The 21,479-nt window shown below is 40.9% G+C and overlaps 1 protein-coding gene across 5 annotated transcripts in view; it reads left to right on the forward strand.

The window, feature by feature from the left end:
* vps13d (vacuolar protein sorting 13 homolog D) overlaps window positions 1-21,479 on the forward strand; it is a 192,292-nt gene that overhangs the window by 31,198 nt on the left and 139,615 nt on the right. For all 5 annotated transcript variants that reach the window (XM_039755421.1, XM_039755423.1, XM_039755422.1 and 2 more), the window contains exons 9-17: window positions 2,294-2,394; window positions 3,267-3,435; window positions 3,698-3,799; window positions 5,994-6,210; window positions 13,743-13,925; window positions 15,807-15,937; window positions 16,332-16,398; window positions 16,977-17,156; window positions 17,438-17,568. In XM_039755421.1, the coding sequence (XP_039611355.1) occupies window positions 2,294-2,394; window positions 3,267-3,435; window positions 3,698-3,799; window positions 5,994-6,210; window positions 13,743-13,925; window positions 15,807-15,937; window positions 16,332-16,398; window positions 16,977-17,156; window positions 17,438-17,568 (1,281 nt within the window). The remainder of the gene's footprint in view (window positions 1-2,293; window positions 2,395-3,266; window positions 3,436-3,697; window positions 3,800-5,993; window positions 6,211-13,742; window positions 13,926-15,806; window positions 15,938-16,331; window positions 16,399-16,976; window positions 17,157-17,437; window positions 17,569-21,479) is intronic.

The following is a 21,479-nucleotide window of genomic DNA, read 5'->3' on the forward strand; positions in this document are numbered from 1 at the left end:
GAGGGTTTCATTGGATTTGGTTTTCCTTCCAGATGCATTATTTTGTATCTTGAATTATACTTTACCTTTATTAACAAGTGGGACAGGTCAATAGCTTTACTGTAAATAATTTTAAGAAATGCCCTTAAGCTCCTTTGTTGTGAATTAAACAGCAAACTTAATACAATTGAGAAAGTTGCATTCCATAAAATTGATATGAAATATCTTGACACTTGTGATATATCGCGATTTTAATCAAAGAGAAGTTAAATATATTCTTTGCATCAAAGGGTATAAAAGCAACAATTGTTGTCCTTCTGTAATAGAACCACTTGCTACAACATGGGAAGGCTTTTGGTGGGATATACAGTTCACAACTGCAAGGCACTTGCACTTACTGTAGGAATAAGGCCCACTACCTTCCGTTCAATAACTCCTTCAGACTTCACCCGGTTATGACTGTCACTGTAGCCTACTGTCAGGAGCATCCCTCTTCACCAAAATTGACAAAGCTGAGAAAGGAACTTGGTTCCCAGCCCCCTGTGATAGAAAAGAGGAAATGTGCACGAAAGAAAAGAAAGCTTAATACGTTTTACTCTTTAAGCATTGTTCACATAGCTTGTGCCATAAATAAAAGCAAACAGTTTGCAGCAATTTACACCATACAACTTGGATTGTCCTGTAAAATCTTTTTCAATTTGACACTCCCCCAATCTTTGATCTGATTGTCTGTCTGATTTTATTTAGGTATAATTAGATATGATCCTGTCTTTAAAGCAGTTTTGCATTTATCTGAAATTCTGTTTCTATAACTGGCTTCTTTCAGAACTTGTGCATCTGACTTCAGATGCAGGAGGCTATAGCGTGGCATGCTTGTATAACATAAAAACAGTTTAAAAGTGCTTTGTTGTAACAGTTCTGCTTTTACATTTGATATAAACTAGTTCTTATATCTTATCAGCAGAAAAATGAACAACCAAACAACATCCCATGCAGCAAAATTCCTAAAACTCTAGACTTAAAATGCTGCAGAATCTTTGGCACTTTTTAGTTTAACTAATTGTTAAAATAATTTAGCAATTCTTATCTAAATACAAAAACATTTACAAACAAAGTAAGTTTTGTTTCTAGATAGTAAACTGTTTTAACATGTAATAGGAGAAGTGTATTTGTAAAAATCATTAAGTTACAGTTTAAGTCACACTTTTAAACATAACACATAGCGTTCTGTCCCATTCACCCACACCACCATACTTGCACATTATTATTTTTCCATATCAGCTAAATGCAAAATTGCAGTTTGTGTCGCCATTACTAGCAGGGGATTGGTCATCAGTAAAAGAAGTGAGAAAGTGATATGTGCTTTATTTCAAAACAAAGCTTCAGTTTTCTTATAATGCTGCAAACACAACCGCAGTTCAGGATTTTATTGCAGTTGAGGAAATTCATTTAGAATTCAGTTGTTCTTAAATAACATAGAGACTTGAACAATCAAAATATGGCAAACACACATACAGACTGATAGATTTAAAAAGTTTACTGGCATATTCACATGACAAGTTGGCTTGATGATGCTGAAATGAATACTGCTGCCTCAAGGATCTAGCATTCTAGGCTCAAATTCTCCGTCTGTTTGGAAGTTTGCATGCCATGTAGTTTCCCATCCTGTGTGTTTTTTTCCCCTCCAACTCTTCTGAGGTTCCTCCGACTCTTTAAAGATATAACTGTGTGGTTAACTGGCAATGTACAATCAGCCTGTGTTGGTGTTTGCGTTAGTGTCTCCTGAGATAGACGGTCACTCCATCCACGGTTGGTTCCCTATTTCTGCCAGGTGATTTTAGCATAGACCCTGGGACCCTACAACTCCAAACAGGATTAGTTGCATTTTGGAAACTTTTGGTGTGTTGTGTTATAAGCTTAAGGTATTTGAGCAAAAAGAAGTGAAGTTTGGTTTACATTTAACACCTACTGTATGACAGAAAATATAGCACCTTGTTCATAAAAGCGTAAAAGTAAAAAGTTTATAAGTTAGTAATTTTTCTGAATTTTGAATATGTCTAAATGTGGTGACTGCTATTTTGCCTTTGACTTTGTTTTGCTTGCCTGAGAATAATTATGTCACATGTTATCATTATGTCTATTATGCTGGTACTTTTTTGGGGGGATTTTGTTATATCATGATGAAAAATCTTTCTAAGAAAACATTACAGTAAATAATATGGAAAGTTATGGAGTAAGTTATACTGTGCTTAGACATCTATATGCACTGCTATGTGGAATTATGGACAATTCCCCCAAAACTGCTTCATTTCAGGTCCAGTACCAGCAGGTCATGGCATTTCTAAAAGAGTTGGAAAGGAAAGAACGTGAACTCCTCTTCAGGAAATGGAGACCAAAGGTTGTTCTTCATGAAAAGTGAGCATCAGGCTCTTTGTCATTCAGTATATCTGCTGCACTTTCTCTGTTTGTTAATTCCAATGCTCCATTAAAGCCAGATTCAGTACAGGACTGTTTCTTTTGCATAGCATGACACACACCCAATCAACCATACCTGCTTAAACAGCTGGCATACATTCGCTTCTCTAGCTAATCTAGCATCGTGTGTTTATATTGTGGGAAGAATCTGGAATAATCCACAAAATCTGAATCTATATGCTATGAGGTGATAGATTGCTTCTGTACCACTATTTTGTTTTAATTTCTCTATTTAACTTTGTTTCTTTTATCCTATTTGATGTTTTTAATTATGAAATAAAAAGCCATGCTTACACTTTGAAGCCTTTCATTTTCTATAGCTCTTGTCTTTTGAATTTAAACATTTGAATCATTCTGTATTTGTTGTAAAAATTTGTATTGTGTCTGAATTGCTATTCAGGGTTGGCTCTTCACTGAGTACAGGCTCACTTTCATACATTTAGAGATGAAATACAATAAAAATGTGGAAATTCTCCTTGTTAGAGATATGGCAAAACATCTTGTGTTAACTATGAAATAATAGATCTTGTCAGTTTTAGAGGCAATCTTTTATACAGTATATGATTGGTTTACCAAACTAAAGTAGATACATATTATGTATACAAAAGTTTTAATTTATTAAAACATTTTGGGATGTGAGGATTCTATAGAGTAATGTTGAAGTGCCAGAGTATATTAATTCTATGATACAAAAAAATAATATCCTTATTGATGTTTCCTATTTCGTTTTCAACTTTTTTTGATACTAAACATTACGAGCACATAACATACAGACAACAATAACTGAGAATTCTCTGTCTGATCATTTTCAGTTCCCGTGAGTGGTGGATGTTTGCCATTAATGCCAATCTTTGGGAAATTAGAGAATGTCGCCGTCGCAGAAACTGGAATTTTGCCCTTCAACGAGCACGTGATGCTCTTCTCTACACCAATCTTTACTTTCAGAAGCTTAAAGGAGAGACACTAAACTTCGAGGAAGAGGTCAGGAGAAGCATTAGCAACATAGCTTAATCAGATGGGTTTCTGACGGTTTATTTATTGTCAGTCTGTTAGACACTTGTACAGTCAATAAAGAGCAATGTGGTAAGAAATTTACCAATTCCGTGTATCAAAAAAGTCACTTTTATTGTTTATGGTGTTTCTAATTTTTTTTTTTAGTTTGAACTGGCAGTTTTGCATACCTTTTTCTTTCCTAGACAAGTACAATGAAGCATTTAACTATCTTTTGTTAATAAACTTGCAGGAGGAGATGGAACGGATTGAAAATGAGCAGAGCCTAGAGGAGCTGAAGGGTCTTCGAGAAGTTGTCTATGACCAGCTTCATCAGCAGGAAGAACTTGTAGAGGCAAGTTAGCACACACTTAATTGTGTGATACGTTGGCAGTTGACATGTTAGATGTTAACTGTTGTCATGGAACTATTTTAAAATGTTTTAGTGTAAAATGTAGTGCTGTGTTTCAGAAGGGCAAAGGTGGAAAGCAGTCTTTTCATCCTAAATATGTGTATCTCTTACTGTATTTCTGGATAGTTATATATATTGTTAATGGTGGACAGACCAGAGAGCTCTCCCAAAGGGGAGAGAGCCAGCAAAAATGGTTGGGGTACCAGTCATGCTACCCCATCTCTATATATAATCTTCATTTGGATCTTGATCTTTGTTTGTCCGCGAATGAATTAGAAGAAGAAGCATTAGAGGGCAGTAGAGAGACAGCTAAAACATAGGCATTTTTATTAAGAATCTCCTCCAGGGTTATACTACTGAAGACTGTAGTACTCCAGTCACACCTCAAAACACAGACATTCAAATTAAACAAATTGTTGTGCTTTAAATTAACTAAAGAGATCTTCATTTAAATCTTGATCTTTGTTTGTCCATAATTCAGCATCGTTAGACCACCTTCCTTTAGTATGTTGTTGTTACTCACGGATGTCAACAATGTGCCGGAATAACGAAAGGGGTGGTGGACAGTGTTACGCTGGTTAGCTCCTGAGGCCTGGTTAGAGAATGAGATTGCCGAAGATAAAAGGTACGTGCCTATGTAACATATGAATGAAAGAAAGACAGTGGGTAAAATGAATGACAACGTAACAGCAAGTTCTGAAAATTATTATTGTTACGTTGTAGCTGACGAGTGCTGCGCGTCTCACAGTTGTACCGTGGCTTGCTCAAATGTCAGTGAAGTGATCCCTATTTATGCTTTAAAGAGCCTGGATACCTATGTGTCCCCCTTTTATAACTATTGCTCCGTGTATATTGCCCTACTCTTTGGATTGCCACAAAGCAACCTGCAAGATTGGAGAAAGGTTGAGAAGACATCGTGAGAGGAAACGATAGCGTCGTGTAAACGAGACGGACTGTGAACGGACAGAAGCAGAAATGCTCCTATACCACCACATAATTACTATTCAGACAGTGATTCTGAGTGGGATGTTCCTATCAAATCAATGTCCAAGGGTTTTCTTTTGTAATTTTGTTTCCCTTATAAAAAATCATAATGCTGTGCGACGAAGGGCCCAGTTCACGACTGGCAGTCGCGTTTAAACAGGGAGACCTTCACAGACAACTTTAACACATGCAACGTAGTTGGGCGCACATGACTAGTTTAATATATATGAATTTACGCACTGATTTTCAATTTTGTGATTGTGTCACTATTACCTATTATGAGGGTGTTTTACATTTTTTAAAGACTAGGGGGCTTCGCTTGCCAACCCCAGTGCGCTACGTGCCAGCCACTTCGCGTCTCTGGCGCTTACATATATGGATTTTACTTTCACCAAACAACAAATCTTTTAATTCTCACGGATAAGCCTCTTCTTTGGAAAGAAACACTACTTGTCCCTGATGGCAATACAAATTAGAAAATCTACAAGTCTCCGATTTAAAGTTTAAATCCGAACAATATATTCAATCTCTTTTCGCTGTTCCATTATTTCACAGAGTAATAATTTCTGTTTGTTTGTGCTAATGTGATCTTTACTATAATTTTTTTGAGACTTTCGAATTTTAGTAATTTCATTATCTCTAACCTGATCAGCATGCGTATCGCGCCAATGTTTTTGAATTCTTTATGACGTTCTACTTTGTTATCTACTATTTGTCTTTTATTTCCGGCCCTGGACATGGTTAAATCTCTTTGCACAAAGTCTTGTCTCGCAGGATGTGAAAGTATCTCTCTGGAAAAAGTCACATCTCATCCCAGGCTAAAAAATCTCGTCTCGTCTCAGATTTTTTTTATTATAATAGAGAGAAATGCAGTAATTGATTGCTGTGCTAGAGCTGAATTTACATTATTACCAGAAAACATTCTGTAATTATGAAAAAGTTGAAAAACTGTGTTTAAATATTGGCTAATGAATTTTAAACTGAGTATAATATCTTAACGAAATGTAATTACATTATCATTTACATGCTTAAATTATATGAATAGACAAGTTAGTTTATTTTATGCTTTTGTGGACATTGAGCGATTTTTAAAATGTGTTTAAAGGTTTAAAGCTGAACATTATCTCACCCCGCTGTACTCTTCCCTCTACAGGATTTACTGACCCCCCTTTCAGAAACTCCAAGTACAGTAACTTCTAAACCTCTTCCAAATAGTGGTAGCATGGGAATGATCCAATACCTTCAGTCTTGGTTTCCAGGATGGGGAGGATGGTATGGAGAATCTGCAGATTCCTCAGGTTTTGATGGAGTAGAAAATCCTGAAAGCCTTACCTCAGAACATGAAACATGGAATCCTGAAGAACTACTAGGTAGGATTTCTGTCTTCACTTGTCCTTCACTGTGTCATCACAGTATACTCATCTTCTTTTATCATTTGGATAATTTTAGAAATTTTCCAATTTATTTTGAATTAAGGTTTATGTCAACACCCTACATTAGAGTTTGATTATATTGGAAGGCTCACATAGCATACATGAAATTTGAACCGGTTGCCCAATATGTCCATTGCCAGAAATTTCTCTTTTCTCATTACATTTTCATCCCATTTACCATCTCTTTGTCTAAGAGAGAGGCCATCAAGGGACACAGTTTATTTTGTCTTCTGGCACAGTATAGAAATGGTTAGTGCTGCTGCCTCATGTATCCAATATTCTTAGTTCGATTCTTGTGTCTGCTTATAGTCCATGTGGAGTTTGCACATTCTGCTTGTGTCTACAATATGTGGGGTTTTCTCTCACAGTCCCAAAGACATATGTAAGGCAGGTATGTGTGCAATTGTCACTATGTTAGTGTGACAACGATTATGTGGAGTGAGGTGGTCCTGCGATGGACTGGTTTCCTGTGCAGGGCTGCTTTTTTGCACTGTGTCTGATTCAAGCAAGGTAGCCTCCACCCCACTCTTCAACTGAATTAAATGGGTTTGTTAATGTTGTAATAAGTAGAGACTTGAGGCGTGAAAAGGTTTGGGGCAGCCACCCGTTTAATTCGGTTTCCTGGCTGCAAAGCTTTTGGGACATCATAGTCAAGTTTACACAACAGAGTCCAAAACAGAACTGCCTGCCTAAGCAAGGCAGTGAGCTTTATAGCTCAGAGGGCGGAAATGATGTCGTCCTCTGGGCCGGAACTGGAAGTGACATCACCCTTGGGGCGGAACCGGAAGTGACCTCATTCTTGGGGCCGGAACCGGAGGTGGTGTGTCCTTCCTGGAAATGGCGGCTCCTGGTGGGATTTCCCGGGTAAGACCTGCAGAGAACTCAGAAAGAGCGTCAGCGTACCCCGCCCCCCCCTGGGCAGATGTATAAACAGTATTGTCTAAGCCCTTCAGCTGCTTCCCATGCACACGCAGGTGACAAGACTCCCCTCAGCCCAGACCCGTCGGGTCGGGCGACCTGCACCGAGAGGTCGTGGGCCCGGGAGAGGGCATCGGCGTTGGCATGAAGGGACCCCTGTCGATGAGCGAGCGTATATTTGTACTGCTGCAGGTCAAGAAACCACCTCGTGACCCGCGGATTGACTCCCTGTGAAGGGCCCATCCGCTTTAAAGGCGCATGATCCGTCACCAGAGTGAACACGCGACCCAAGAGGTAGTACCGCAGCTGCGTCACCGCCCATTTGATCGCCAGAGCCTCCTTCTCCACCGCCGCGTACCTGGTCTCCCGGTCCAACAGTTTCCGGCTCAGGTACATAACGGGGTGTTCAACACCGTCGGCGCTTTGGCTCAACACGGCTCCCAAGCCTGTGTCCGAAGCGTCCGTCTGGAGGACAAAAGGGAGAGAGAAGTTAGGGGAGATTAAGATAGGTGCTGAAGTCAGAGCCCTTTTAAGTCACTGAATGCAGCCCCGCTTTATCAGACCATACCACCGTATTAGGAGCTCTTTTCTTTGTCAAGTCGGTCAAGGCGCGCTCTCGAGAAGCGAGGCACAAACCGGCGGTAGTACCCGCCAAACCGAGAAAGGATTGGACTTGCCGCTTGGTTTGGGACGGGCCAGGCCATTATGGCTTGCAACTTGGAACACTGTGGCCTCACAGTACCCCGCCCACTAGGTAGCCCAAATATTTGGCTTCCTCAACCCGAGTAACATTTCTTGGGGTTGATGCGAGCCCGCCTCTCCCAATGTCCGTAATACTGCTGTGACCTGCTGTATGTGCTCCTTCCAGGTGCTGGAATAGATGACAACGCCATCCAGATAGGCAGCACAGAGCGAGTTATGGGGCGGAGCACTTTGTCCACCAGACGCTGAAAAGTCGCAGGCGCCCCGGTAACCCGAATGGAAGGACACGATACTGCCAGTGTCCGCTAGGAGTGCTAAACGCGGTTTTTCCTTCGCGACTCCGTTAAAGGAACCTGCCAGTACCCCTTTGTCATGTCAAGTGTAGTCAAGAATTTGGCTGGTCCCAGTCTCGAGGAGGTCGTCCACGCGAGGCATGGGATAAGCATCAAATCGGAAACTTGGTTGAGCCGACGGAAGTCATTGCAAAACCTCCAACTGCCGTCAGGCTTAGCAATCAAGGCGATGGGGCTGGACCAGGGACTACTACTTTCCTCGATCACTCCTAGTGCCAGCATTCGCTTGATTTCCAGTTCCACTTCTACTTTCTTTGCCTCCGGGAGTCTGTAGGGTCGCTCACGGACGATCACCCCCGGGTCAGTCACTATGTCGTGCGCAATCAGAGAGGTCCGACCTGGTTGTTCACTTACCACCTCTGGGACCGGCGGATAGCTGCTTCGAGCTCCTGTCTCTGTCTGGGAGATAGCTGTTCGCGAAATTAAGGGCACTTACTTCGCGAAGAGAGCAGGGCTGTCGGAGGAGGGATCGGGATCCCTCTCCTTCCACGGTTTCAGCAGGTTTACATGATATATTCGCTCAGCTGGTCGGCGATTGGGCTGTTTCACCACATAGTCGACCAATCCCTTCCTCTCCTTAATTTCGGAGGGGCCTAGCCAATGTGCGAGCAGTTTAGAGTGTGAAGTAGGAACCAATACCATGACGCGATCCCCCGGTTGGAACTCCCGGAGAGTCGTGCCCGCGGTCATACAGGCGGGCCTGTGCTGATTGTGCCTCCTCGATATGACTTTTAGTATAGGTCTTATTACATCAAATCTATCGCGCAACTGGGCGATATACTCCAAAATGTTAGTGGAGGGCTGTGCCTCCCCTTCCCAGCCCTCTTTTAAAATATCTAATAAGCCCCGGGCTGTCTTCCGTATAGTAATTCAAAGGGAGAGAACCCGTAGAGGCTTGAGGACTTCCCGTAGGCAAAGAGGACAAGGGGAGGAGTTGGTCCCAATTCCTCCCATCCTTGCTGACTACCTTACGTAGCATTTGCTTGAGAGTTTGATTGAATCTCTCCACTAGCCCATCGGTTTGAGGATGATACACCGAGGTTTTTAAATGCTTTATTTTCAGTAACTTGGCAGTCTCCTTGAGCGTTTCCGAGGTGAAAGCGTTCCTTGGTCCGTCAGGACTTCTCTAGGAATGCCCACGTGAAAAGACTCCTACTAGTTCCGTGCAATATTTTTAGTGGTAGCCGGCGCAATGGAACGGCTTCAGGGAATCGGGTTGCATAATCCACGAGGGCAGTATATATTTATATCCTCGGGCTGAGGGCTCCAGGGTCCTACTATATCCACCCCAATCCTGTCAAAGGAACGTCAATAAGGGGAAGGGGAATCAGAGGAGCACGGTCCTTCCTAGGAATTTGCCGCAGTTGACACTCCGGCAGGAAATGCAAAAGCGGCGAACCTCCTCATTAATCCCGGCCAAAAACGGAGCTTAATGCGCTCTAATGTTTTATCGGAGCGAGATGGCCTCCAAGAAGGTGAGAGTGGGCTAACTTCGCAAACCTGCCGCCGGTAGGTCCGGGACTAGCAACAACTTCCGGACCTTCCCTCATGTTCAGCAACCCGATACAATAATTCATTATCCATGACAAAGTGAGGTCCCTGTGGCATGGGCAAATCGCGCTTGGCGTTAACGAGAACCACTGCATTCTTTATGTGCTTCAGAGAGTCGTCATTCCACTGTTCTCTCTTGAAAGAAGCCGGAGTCGCTCTAAACTGAAAGTGCAACTCAGAGAGCGGGTCGTGTCTGACCTCAAGGGGCGGAGAATCCTCCCTCGCTGCCGGGGCGCTAGTGGATGACGTAGTAGCCCGCGACGGTCCGGGAGTATCTTCGCACTCTCTTGGCCTACCGCCCACTCCCTGTCGGCTGATTACACGGTGTGGAAGCAGCTTGAGATGAGTCTTTATCATCTATAACGAGGCCAAAAGCTTTTCGGGAATGCTTTCTAAACTACCGCGTTACTGTCAGACCAGTCCGCCCGAGGATTACGGAAACGGAGGATCCGGTGTACCGCTACGTAAGCCGCGAAGGGTTCCTCCGAGACACACGTAACACCGGCGGTATTGTACGCGGATATCTCCGTGTATACATTTTAGACTGGTCTTTTCTTAATCCATTGTTGCGGTAGAACAAAACGGCGAGCAACGACAGACACGTTACTGCGGAATCAAACAGCGCTGTTACCTATGTCCATTAATAATAAGCTCTCCCGTATGTTTATCCGCCAGGGATTGCTAAGGGCACACAAACAACCCCGCCATTGTCCCCTACGGTCCGCCTTGTTCCCGACAGGTCGCAAGCCAGGCGGCCCGGCGACTTCGAACAGGCTCTGGATTGCGTGGAAGGGACTGCTTCAGTGGGACATAACTCCCGGTAGTCCACAAAGCAGCTGTTCTGCCCTCCCAGGTTTCACAGCCGGCCTTGGGTTTTAGGAGCTGTAGCAGCTCGTCCATTGAATGAAATTCCCCCAGGCCGGCTGGGCAAAGTCCTGGGGTAGGTGTTGTACCAGCAAAAACAGGCCACTTGCTGCACTATTTGTAAGGGGTTAATCAAATGGCGTAGCCACTCCCCACCTGCTGCCAGAGAGCCATAGCCTGCTCTGACAGCCCTTTACTGGGTTAAACTCCCAGTTTATATTTCTTTACCTGCTGGCCTGGGGATAACCCATCATTAACAGGGACCTTGGTCCCGATGGGCTCGGCTTTCCTGCCCAGGAAAGCATACTGAGCTACTCGTGTGTGTTCCCCAGAGGCCAGCCCACGCCTGTGGGTCCCCTCTACTTTCTCCCCGAGATGGGTTGTTAGCCCCGGGTTATGCTCGTGGAGCAGAGCCTGCACCGTCCTTCCTGACCCCCGGCGCACTCCCTGCCCCGAAACTCGGCCCCGTACTCACCCACCTGGTTCCTTGAAGGTCGTGTCCCGGGTTCTTCAGGGACACCATCCTGCCGACTACGCCACTGTAATAAGTAGAGACCAGAGGCGTGAAAGGTTTGGGGCAGCCACCCGTTTAATCGGTTTCCTGGCTGCAAAGTCTTTGAGACATCATAGTCAAGTTTACACAACAGAGTCCAAAACAGAACTGCCTGCCTAAGCAAGGCAGTGAGCTTTATAGCTCAGAGGGCGGAAATGATGTCGTCCTCTGGGCCGGAACTGGAAGTGACATCACCCTTGGGGCCGGAACCGAAGTGACCTCATTCTTGGGGCCGGAACCGGAGGTGGTGTGTCCTTCCTGGAAATGGCGGCTCCTGGTGGGATTTCCCGGGTAAGACCTGCAGAGAACTCAGAAAGAGCGTCAGCGTACCCCGCCCCCCCCTGGGCAGATGTATAAACAGTATTGTCTAAGCCCTTCAGCTGCTTCCCATGCACACGTGTGTGACAATGTATATGTATGAATGTTTGTTTTTTTTCCAGTATAGGTGACAATAAATATGCATTTGTTTTTCTGAACATAGCAAATCTTGCTACATGCTTAAAGTTAATCCACCAATTCCAATTTCGGAGTGACAAATAACTTATTTCCACAAATGCAGATCAGAACAGCAGTGTACAATAGCTGTTTCTATTTTTTGTTTGTTTTGATTTTCAATTGAGAAAGAATATGCCATGCAAATTTAAATTGTTTAAAAGCGATTTAGACATAATATTTATTATTAACACCAGCCATAAGTTAGTCTATTTGTATTTTACTTTGAAACCTTTACAGGTAGTCCCCAGGTTACGGACATCCGACCTACGGCATACAAACGGGGCCGCAGCTGCGACGCATGCGCCTCAGTAACTGCCACTCCGTCATCTTTGGCCTGGGTATGCTGCAAGTGGTGGCTGGATGGAGGCTGGAGGGGGGGCGATTTCACTGCTCGCGCAGTGTAGTGTCCCTCGGGTGGTTCCCGGCGGCAGGCGATTTCATTGCCTGCCCAGCAGACACGGCTGTCCCATACATTATTGGTGGGCAGCTGGTGATGCTGCAAGCGGTGACCCAGTTGTGGGGGGCGATTTCACTGCTTGCGCAGTGTAGTGTCCCTCGGGTGGCTCCTGGCGGCAAGCGATTTCACTGCCCGCTCACCAGACCCGGCTGCCCTGTTTATTATCGGTGGGCGGCAGGTGATGCTGCAAGCGGTGTCCCGGTTGTGGCTGAACGGAGGCGATTGAGGGGGGGGGGTTGGGGGGTTGAATTGGGTATGTTAGCATTGTAGTGTGCCTCGGATGGCTGCCTGTTGAATGGGGGCAGTAGTGGTCGATTCACTACACGCCTTTCGCTGCCCCATGTTCGTTCTCGGTGGTCGGACGCTTCAGGCAGCATACTGTAGTGGAGTTGACTGTGAGGTGGGCTGGTGATGAACCCCCCTCGCCGCCCCCATTCATTCTCAATAGCAAGCCCGCTTGTACTGCTACGCACATAGCAGGAAGTTGTCTTTTGTCAGTACACCAGACGTGTTGATGACAGGTGCCTTCCTGCTGTAATAGCGTGTACAGTGCTGTGCAGAAGAGCTCATCTTAACCTTTTGTCTTCACTATTCAAGAATGTCTCTGAAACACAAATCTGATGCAAGTGATGGTGATACAGTAAAGAAGAGAAAAAGAATCACCATTGAAAATAAAGTAGAAATAATAAAAAGGTCAGAGAGGGGTGAAACTCCATCATTCATTGGCAGAGCACTTGGTTACAGTCGGTCAACAACAGCATTTATTAAAATAATGTAATGTACCTGTTCTGACTTACATATAAATTCAACTTAAGTACAAACCTACAGTCCCTATCTCGTACGTAACCCGGGGACTGCCTGTATATTAAAGATCCACAAAACTCATTTGATTAAACAGTATATAAAATACTCTGCTAATGAAGTAAAAACATGCTGTTATATACAGATGATGTCAAAAAATTCTTGACAAGCAGATAAAACCAGAGATTAATATATTTTGCCAAAGGCAGAACTTGGCATATTTGAAGAAATAACAATTATTAATAACACTTGTGGTAAAGCACAAACAAGAGCATAATCAATTGGGGAATTCAACCCAGTATACCTGAAAATGAGGAAAAATGAAAACAGTCTTTATAGACACAAGTTCAAAATGGAACTGAAAACCCTAACCCTAAAAAAACAGATGGCGAATATATACAGGAGACAGGAACTGGAAGTGATGTTGTTAGGAGGCGGGTTCTTGGGTACTGGAGTCAGAAGAGATGACATTAGGAAGCGGTTTCTTTTGATGGTCTGCAGAAGGAAAAGAGGAGAAAGTATCAGAGGAGAGCGCCCGGCTGAGAAACACACTTATTTGAGCCCATAATCTGTTTCCCATGCGTATGTGTGTGACATTGAACTGGCATATGTATGACAAGCAGTTTTGTTATGAAATGCTTACTGCTTAATCTGTGTAAATATGCTCACTTTTAAAAAAGTTGTTGCACTTATTTAACATTAATTTAAAAAATATTCTTATAAGCAAAGCTCTCATTCATTTTTATATGAATTTTTGTATTTTTACCTATTCCAGGTACAGATGAACTTTTTGATGGTTTTCAGGATTCTCAGGCTCCAAACAGCTTCACTCGTAGAGACTGGCTTTTTGCCCAGCTCAGCTTCTTGCTGGAGAAGGGGCAAGTAACTTTGCTTGAACAAGATAAGAAGAGGAGCTCCATATCACAGGACACTGGTGTAATTCAACTTCAGTTTGCAGGTACTTACTATGCGTGCCATGAAATATTAGAATGATAACTACACAGTCTGCAACAAGTATCTGAAGACAAAGGTTTTCATTTTAATGTTTTGTGCATTTTGATTTTCTTCTTTTGAAGAGTTTTGTAGGCAGTCCAATTTTCAAATCTGATTTTCTCCATTTAATATTCTACTGTGATATGTAGCATTTAACCAAAAAGTATTCATTTTAGTCTAAGCCAAAACGTGCCAAATGCTAAAAATGTGTCAAAAGGAACAAAATGGAAGTATTTTAAAAGTGCTTTTAGCTGAAAGTGCATCTAAACAATAGATTCTGTTAATAGTTTGCAAGAATGGAATGTCTTATTGATAATTTTGTTTGTGTACAAGCGAAAAGGACAAGGATTTTGTTTTAATAGGTAGTCTGAAATTATTGATAAGTGTAACATGTTTAAGGGAGGTGGAGACTGAAGCACAAACATCCAAACCCCTGGCCACCAGAGCAGACTGTTTGCTACGAGTAAATTGCTCTAAGAAAACTAGGAACTCCCAGGAAGTGAATGCAGATTAGCTGGAATGCAAACCTTTAACCACTGTTACCCTCAAGGAATGGAAATGAGCTCCTCATGAGTAGATGATGCATTTCGAATGTGACTTAATACATATTTGTACTAAACTGTGGAGACTGAAACACATTTTTATTTTGTCTTTCAATAGACCTGGTAGTGTTTTTTGGAAATCTGAGTTATGTTTAACAGTTAACTGTATGTGGCTCTTTTACATTTATTCTGTTCTCTGATCTCTAAAGAAAAAGAATACATCCACTGTAAATTGTTTTAATTGTTTTAATAATGGCTTGTACAATGTTTGTATGTTCACAATTGGCTTCTCGCCCACTGACTAACCCACATGCAAACAGTACAGGAATGTAAAGCAGTAGGCAGAGACCAATGCCACCTCCTGCCACGACTTCCTTTCTGAACAGCATCCTACCAGAAGCTCATACTGCGAAAATAATGTACATGTATAGATTTTAATGATAAAATGGTGCACTGCTAATCCCTGTAATAATTATTTGACAAAGCCAAAACAAATAATCCACTTTCAGACATTTGTTTGTTGTACTAGGGTGTCGTACCGTATTATCCATTATGGATGTAATAAGAAGTCAACTGAAGTGACATCTTTTATTGCATAACTAAAAAGATTACAATAGACAAGCTTTTGAAGCAACTCAGGCCTGAGTTGCCTCGAAAGCTTGCATATTGTAACTTTTTAGTTAGCCAATAAAACGTATAATTTTACTTGACTTCTCATTACAGGCATTTGTTAATATTTGAACAAATTACATATTTTTAACTTTTGACTCCCCAAAAATGAAACTGAGCTTTGATTAGCCTGTAATATTAAATTCCCCATGACCTGGTATTTGATTACATTGTTTATGAAAATTAATAGAATGCAATAAATTATAAATGCATTATATCATCAACAGTGCTGCTCATTCTGTCTGTGACACTCTATCATTAAGTACTTTCAGCCAACGAATTCTTCAGCAGAATTGTGTTAAGAAACACTGCTGGGACTCCTTTATTCAAACCGTAATAGCCTCACAGTTGACAGTGGCTGCTCTTTTAATCTTCAGCCATGTCACTGTTTTTTCTTTTTTGTTATTCTGCTGTGTATGTATGTATATACTCATTTATCTTGAAAAGTGACTAGATTTAGCTCTAGCTTTGGAAAATTCATCATACATTGTATTGTTTTTTTTCACAAAACTTTACTCCATCTTACACATTTAAAGTGCTGGTTGTGAAAATTTTTTATACATATATAATAAAGGAATTGTGATCTGTCATGCTTACTTCTGTCCCATCTAATTTTCTTTATTTGTCTATTTAAGGAGTTCAAATTGGCATGAAGTCCCTGCCTCGCACAGATTCCTCTCTACTGAGTGTTCAGCTTGGCTGCCTTTACTTACGAGATTTGTTCACCCCAGGCACTGTCTTTCCTGTCCTTGTTTCTCCCAAACAGGTAAACAAATTATGGATTTAAATTATCCTTTTTTTCTAGTGTTATGAAACAAAACACCAAAGTAATAAAACAAAATGCCAGATTTATCATTTTCTTATGGTATTGGTAATGAACGATATATGTCAGCCTCATTGTGTATTTCTACTACATTTTCAGCATGATGCCATACTGTCTTTGGCATTCTGTTCCACTAGAAGTATACAGTATGTATACCTGGTTGTTTCTTTATGGTGGTTTTACTTTAGATTATGATAAAAGATTTAGTATGCTGTCTCAAATTAATGGTGATTATGATATAAAGTTTTTTAAAACTGGCCCTGTAAACCATGGCCCGTTTCAAAAGAGGCATTGTCTACTGATCTTTCTTTCTCTGATGTCAGTCTTTGTTTTTCAGAAAAAAGGATCAGCAGGCATCACTCAGCCTTTTGGTCAGAGCAGTGCTTCAAACTTACTTGATACAGGTAAAAAATAAAATTAGTTGCTTTTGACACCATACCAAGCTACCAAGCTTTTACAAATGATATGCAGTATGACTTGGAAAATAATTGTCATTTATCAAATTACATTTGTAGCTGTGATGTAGACATTTATAAGTGTGATCTACTCTGCATGTCTAAAAGGTGAAAGTTTAGTTAATTAATCCTTCAATGAAAGTGTGAATTTCCCCTTGGGATTAATAAAGTATCTATCTATCTATCTATCTGTCTATCTATCTATCTATCTATGATAAGGCATCTAGGAAAATTATAGATAAATAGTTCCTAGTAATATAGAGCATGTACAGTACTTTGGTCTTCAACCTTTCATTGTTTTAGTTCTTTCTGAACTTTAGATAGACACATATACAATTTTCAGATAGCAATAAATCATTGTCGCTTGACCGTTTTAGTGATTATTCTGACTTGTTTTCAGTTTTCTTAGGAATATATACTTTTGCACAGGAGTTGATTTTATCAATGATTATGCTTTTTATTTAAATTGTTACCAGCTCTTCTAAATACAAAATAATACTCTTATTTTGTATTTTCTTTTTTTTAAGGTTCTAGCCTAGATGATCAACAGTTACCTGTGTTTGAAATGATTTATGAGAGGAATCCACATCGCAGCAGTTTTGAAAGGCGTTTAGACGTCAAAACAAGTCCACTTAATATAATTTATAACCCACAAGCTATCAAGAAAATTGCTGACTTTTTCTACAAAGGCAGAGTTCACTCATCAGGTATCTATTTTTTATATTAACATTTGTAACATGCACTGCTACTGCAATTTACATCATACAGCTATATTTATATTAAGGCATAAATATATACCTTGTACTTAGACGGTTTTACTTGGATGGATAGATAAATTTGAAATGTACTCTATAATATATAGATTTGGAAGGCATAATATTGTCCCCAGAGGGAAGTTTATCAGTTTACAGAATATTGAAGTACGTTTTACAGTGACCTTGTTTTTGTGGCACAGTTTTCAGCCAATTTTCTGTTTTAATATTGTCAGGATTTGGATACCAGTCGCAGTTGGAGTCTAGGGTGGCTGAAGCAGCCAGAAGACAATATAACAAGCTAAAGATGCAGACCAAGGCAGAGATACGTCAAACAATCGATCAACTATTGGTGGGGGAATTCATTGTAAGTTGTTTTCTATTCTGATGTAAAGCATTTGTGTGAATAATGGAAAAGGATTGCGCATGTATCTTTTAGTGTCGTATGCTGATATCCCTTCATTATCAGTGTTCTCCTCAGAAATTTTTTCCAGCCGGATGGCATGAAAAAGTAGCCGGGTGGGGCGGGACGGGGAAATCTGGTGGTGGGGAAAATTAAATGTGCACTATATTTATTTGTTAATTATTCTGAATTATTTTCGAATGCTCAATATGACTTCCTTTTTAAAGGTTTGACAATTGTGCCAGAATATTTTTATTAAATTTAAGAAGTATCCAATTCAGGATCCCGCAACCCAAACAAAAATTTTAAATAACAATTGTTATGACATAAACCAAAAGGCACAAGTATTGTTGCTGTCGGGAAGAAAAGTGAAAACAATGAAAAAAAGTATGGGAAACCTAATGAAGAAAAATTAAAAAATATTCTTCAAAGCCAACTTGCATATGCAGAAGGTGTCTTTAGTTAAATACTTATTCTTCTTTTCTTCCTAGAGGCCCAGTTGTCTGCAGCTTTCCCATAATCAAAGTCCCCAGGATCTGGACCCTCCAAGGAGATCAGCATGAGATTATTTAGCGTGTTTTGATTTATGCGATTTCTCAAACATGTCTCGATCCTTTTAAGGGCAGAAAACCCCCTTTCACATTCAGTTGTGCTCACTGGGATCACTAGCCCAATATGAGCTAGTCTGGCTAAATTTGGAAACGACTCTTTGAGCTCTGATGTCGTTGCCATTTTTAGTAAAATCTGTTTTGGACTGAAGTCTTTGTATGATTGACTTCAGATCATTTTTGACGCAACTGTCCATTCTTGCCTGCTACTTTCATATGTTAAAATTAGAGGGCTACCATTTTTGGAGTAATGATCGAAAAGAATTTCAGCAGACTCACTTGTATTGTGAGTTTCTGCATTGAAAACTTTTGAAAAGCTGGAAATAATTGGCATGTCCGGGAATCTTGCATCTAGGTGCTTGACAACTGTCTCTAGGTATTTATCATATACAGTATTGCAGTTTTGAATTACATTACATCACTCTGTGTATAAACAATGTGGACATCTGACCATTCCTCTGCCAGACAATGATAAAGGCTTTGAAAAAATCTCCCAGGAGTGTCTTTCAACTCCATGATGGACAATTTTGTGGCAAGCAAAATTGGCTCAATTTCGGTAAGATTGACATCTTGCCTTTGCCAAGCCTTAGATAAGTTGGACAACAAAGGTAATTCGCAGTTTTCAAGCCTAGAGTGTCCATAGTCTCACTCAGTGTGTTGGTTATAGTCTCCGCTTTGCCATCAACCATATTGTGGGTCAATACAAAATTTATTCTGACCTCTTTAGTGGACAAGCAAACATATTTAATGTAAACAATTGTTTTACAACTGAGATGTCTGTGGTTTCATCACACAGAATACTGAAAAAATTTTCAGCGTGTATATTTTTCAGTATGTTAGATTTTATTTCTGATGCTAAGACATCCAGCAGCTCTTGCATTATTCTTTCAGAGGTGTAATGTGCATTTTTACCAATATTGAGATGTTGTAAAAAGGAGCAACCTATTTCTTTACAGTGTTCCAACAACTTTTCAAACATATGTATGTTGAACTCATTTTTTGCCAACCAATACATGGATCTTAAAGCTTCCACAAAGGCATCTCTCTGTAAGTTATTTAGCACAGATACAGATCTTTCAATTTGACCCATTCCAGTTTGCTCTAGTACACACTTTCCTAAAAGGTCAGCAGAAGACTCAATGTGCGTTTTAATTTTTTCATGGTCCAGCAAGCTTTCTTTTCAGATTCTTGTGCATGGCATGTTTACACAAGGTAACTCCCTCCTTGGGGGATGTTTGTTTGAATATTTCATGCACAATGAGCAGCACATACCATTTTCTTTGACCATTAGCCAATCAAAATCTTTAAACCATTGTTTGTTTATCTATACTAATAAAAGGCAAAGCCCTCACTGACTGACTCACTCACTCACTCACTCACTCACTCATCACTAATCCTCCAACTTTCCATGTAGGTGGAAGGTTGAAATTTAGCAGGCTCATTCCTTACATCTTACTTACAAAAGTTAGGCAGGTTTCATTTCGAAATTCTACTCGTAACAGTCATAACTTGAACCTACTTTCGACCATATATACGGCCATAGCCTGCAGCTCGGTCGCCTTGTGAGGCGGAGTTGCATCCCGCATCATCATGCCTCCCACGTAATTGAGTACCTGCCCATATAAAGTAAATATTCGCGGGGACTGTGCTCATGCAAACAAAGATGAGATGGTCTAGTGTTTGGCACAAACTCAGCGAAAGTGCGAGAGAAACTTTTAAGTGCCGGGTCTTAGCTAAGCCGTGGACACACAAGAGAGTGGCTCATGTGAACTGACTCTGAACGCAGTACGTAGAGAACAAGGAAGAGCTCCAAATAGCACTGAACAAAAAACGCATTACAAAATTGAGAAGGCAGCAAAAGAATATGAAGCGAGTGACGCATACAAGAATATTCATAACTGCAGCTACTGCGGAAACAAAGCACGGTGTAAACCGTAAGTTTAAATTAAGTTTATAGACACGCTGCTGCTGGTGTTTGTCATGCCTACGACGAATACGATATTCGCGAGATACAAGTTTAATGAGAAGACACAAGGTATAAACGAGACTTTGGATCACTTTGTAACGGAGTTGCAATTGCTGTAATGGACAGCAAAAGTGCGACAGAAACTTTTAAGTGCCAGGTCTGAGCTAACATTAAATAATTGCTGGTGAAGGACTGTGCTTATGCAAACGAATAGAAAGCAAATGTTACATTATTTTTAAAATGTTTTCTTTTTCATAATTTCTTTAACACACACGCGGGTATTTTGCTAGTGCCAGATAAGCGGTGCTTAGATTTATCAATTGGCAGAGTGTGTGCTGAAGAGATTTCCCCGATGGACCAGCCTCTGCAATGTTTTTGTCTGAAATTGCCACATGAAGAGTTGACGCTGCACCTACATTAGTTTGTGGCATCTCTTTTTTGAAATAACTGAGCAGTGTTGTTTTCTGAACACTTTTTTTGCTCATGTTGTAAAGCGTTTGGAAAAAATTAAAGTACCTATGAATAAGACTTTTAAGTGGGAAAGTGAGAGCCTGTTGGATATTCAATGCACACTTGCACTATGGCAGGGGAAGATATGAACAAAAAAGGAATGGCAGATGGGTCACTTTAACAAAACTACGGAAGTGTATTAAGGCCATGGTGAAGAAAAAAGACATACGGGCACAGTGAAGAAAAAAAAACTATATGTCGAGATTAAAGTCGACATGTTGACTTAATTCTCGACATTTACACTTTATTCTCGCCGTTTATGTCGAGATTAAAGTCGACATGTTGACTTTCTTCTCGACATTTCCACTTTAATCTCATGATTTATGATGAGAATAAAGTTGACATGTTGACTGTATTCTCGACATTTCCACTTTAACCTCGACATTTATGTCAAGATTACCACTTTATTCTCATAGTTTATTTTGTCATTAAAGTAGAATGTTGTAAACTAAACTTCATCTTAAAATCAATGTTTAATTTACTAGATTTTCTCAAACCCCGTCATAAGGTAATGTAGTACATTAAATGCTTTGTGTTAAGTGTTCCCCAAACCAGTTGTTAATCATTACGCGCTTCTTAAACAGACTTCCTCTTGCACTGAGGAGGCACCGGGAGGGATCGCCGCACAGAATGCATTCACTTGATGATATTCCTGCTCTCTGAACATTTACAATGCTAAGATAAATACTTGATATCAGTTTCATGATGAAATGCATTAAAGCAGGTATTAAACATGCACGGTAGTGTGGCGGTAGTGCTGCTCCCTCGCAGTAAGGGGTCCCCAGGTGTAC

Source organism: Polypterus senegalus, chromosome 6 (genome assembly GCF_016835505.1).
Source record: "Polypterus senegalus isolate Bchr_013 chromosome 6, ASM1683550v1, whole genome shotgun sequence".
NCBI lineage: Eukaryota > Metazoa > Chordata > Cladistia > Polypteriformes > Polypteridae > Polypterus > Polypterus senegalus.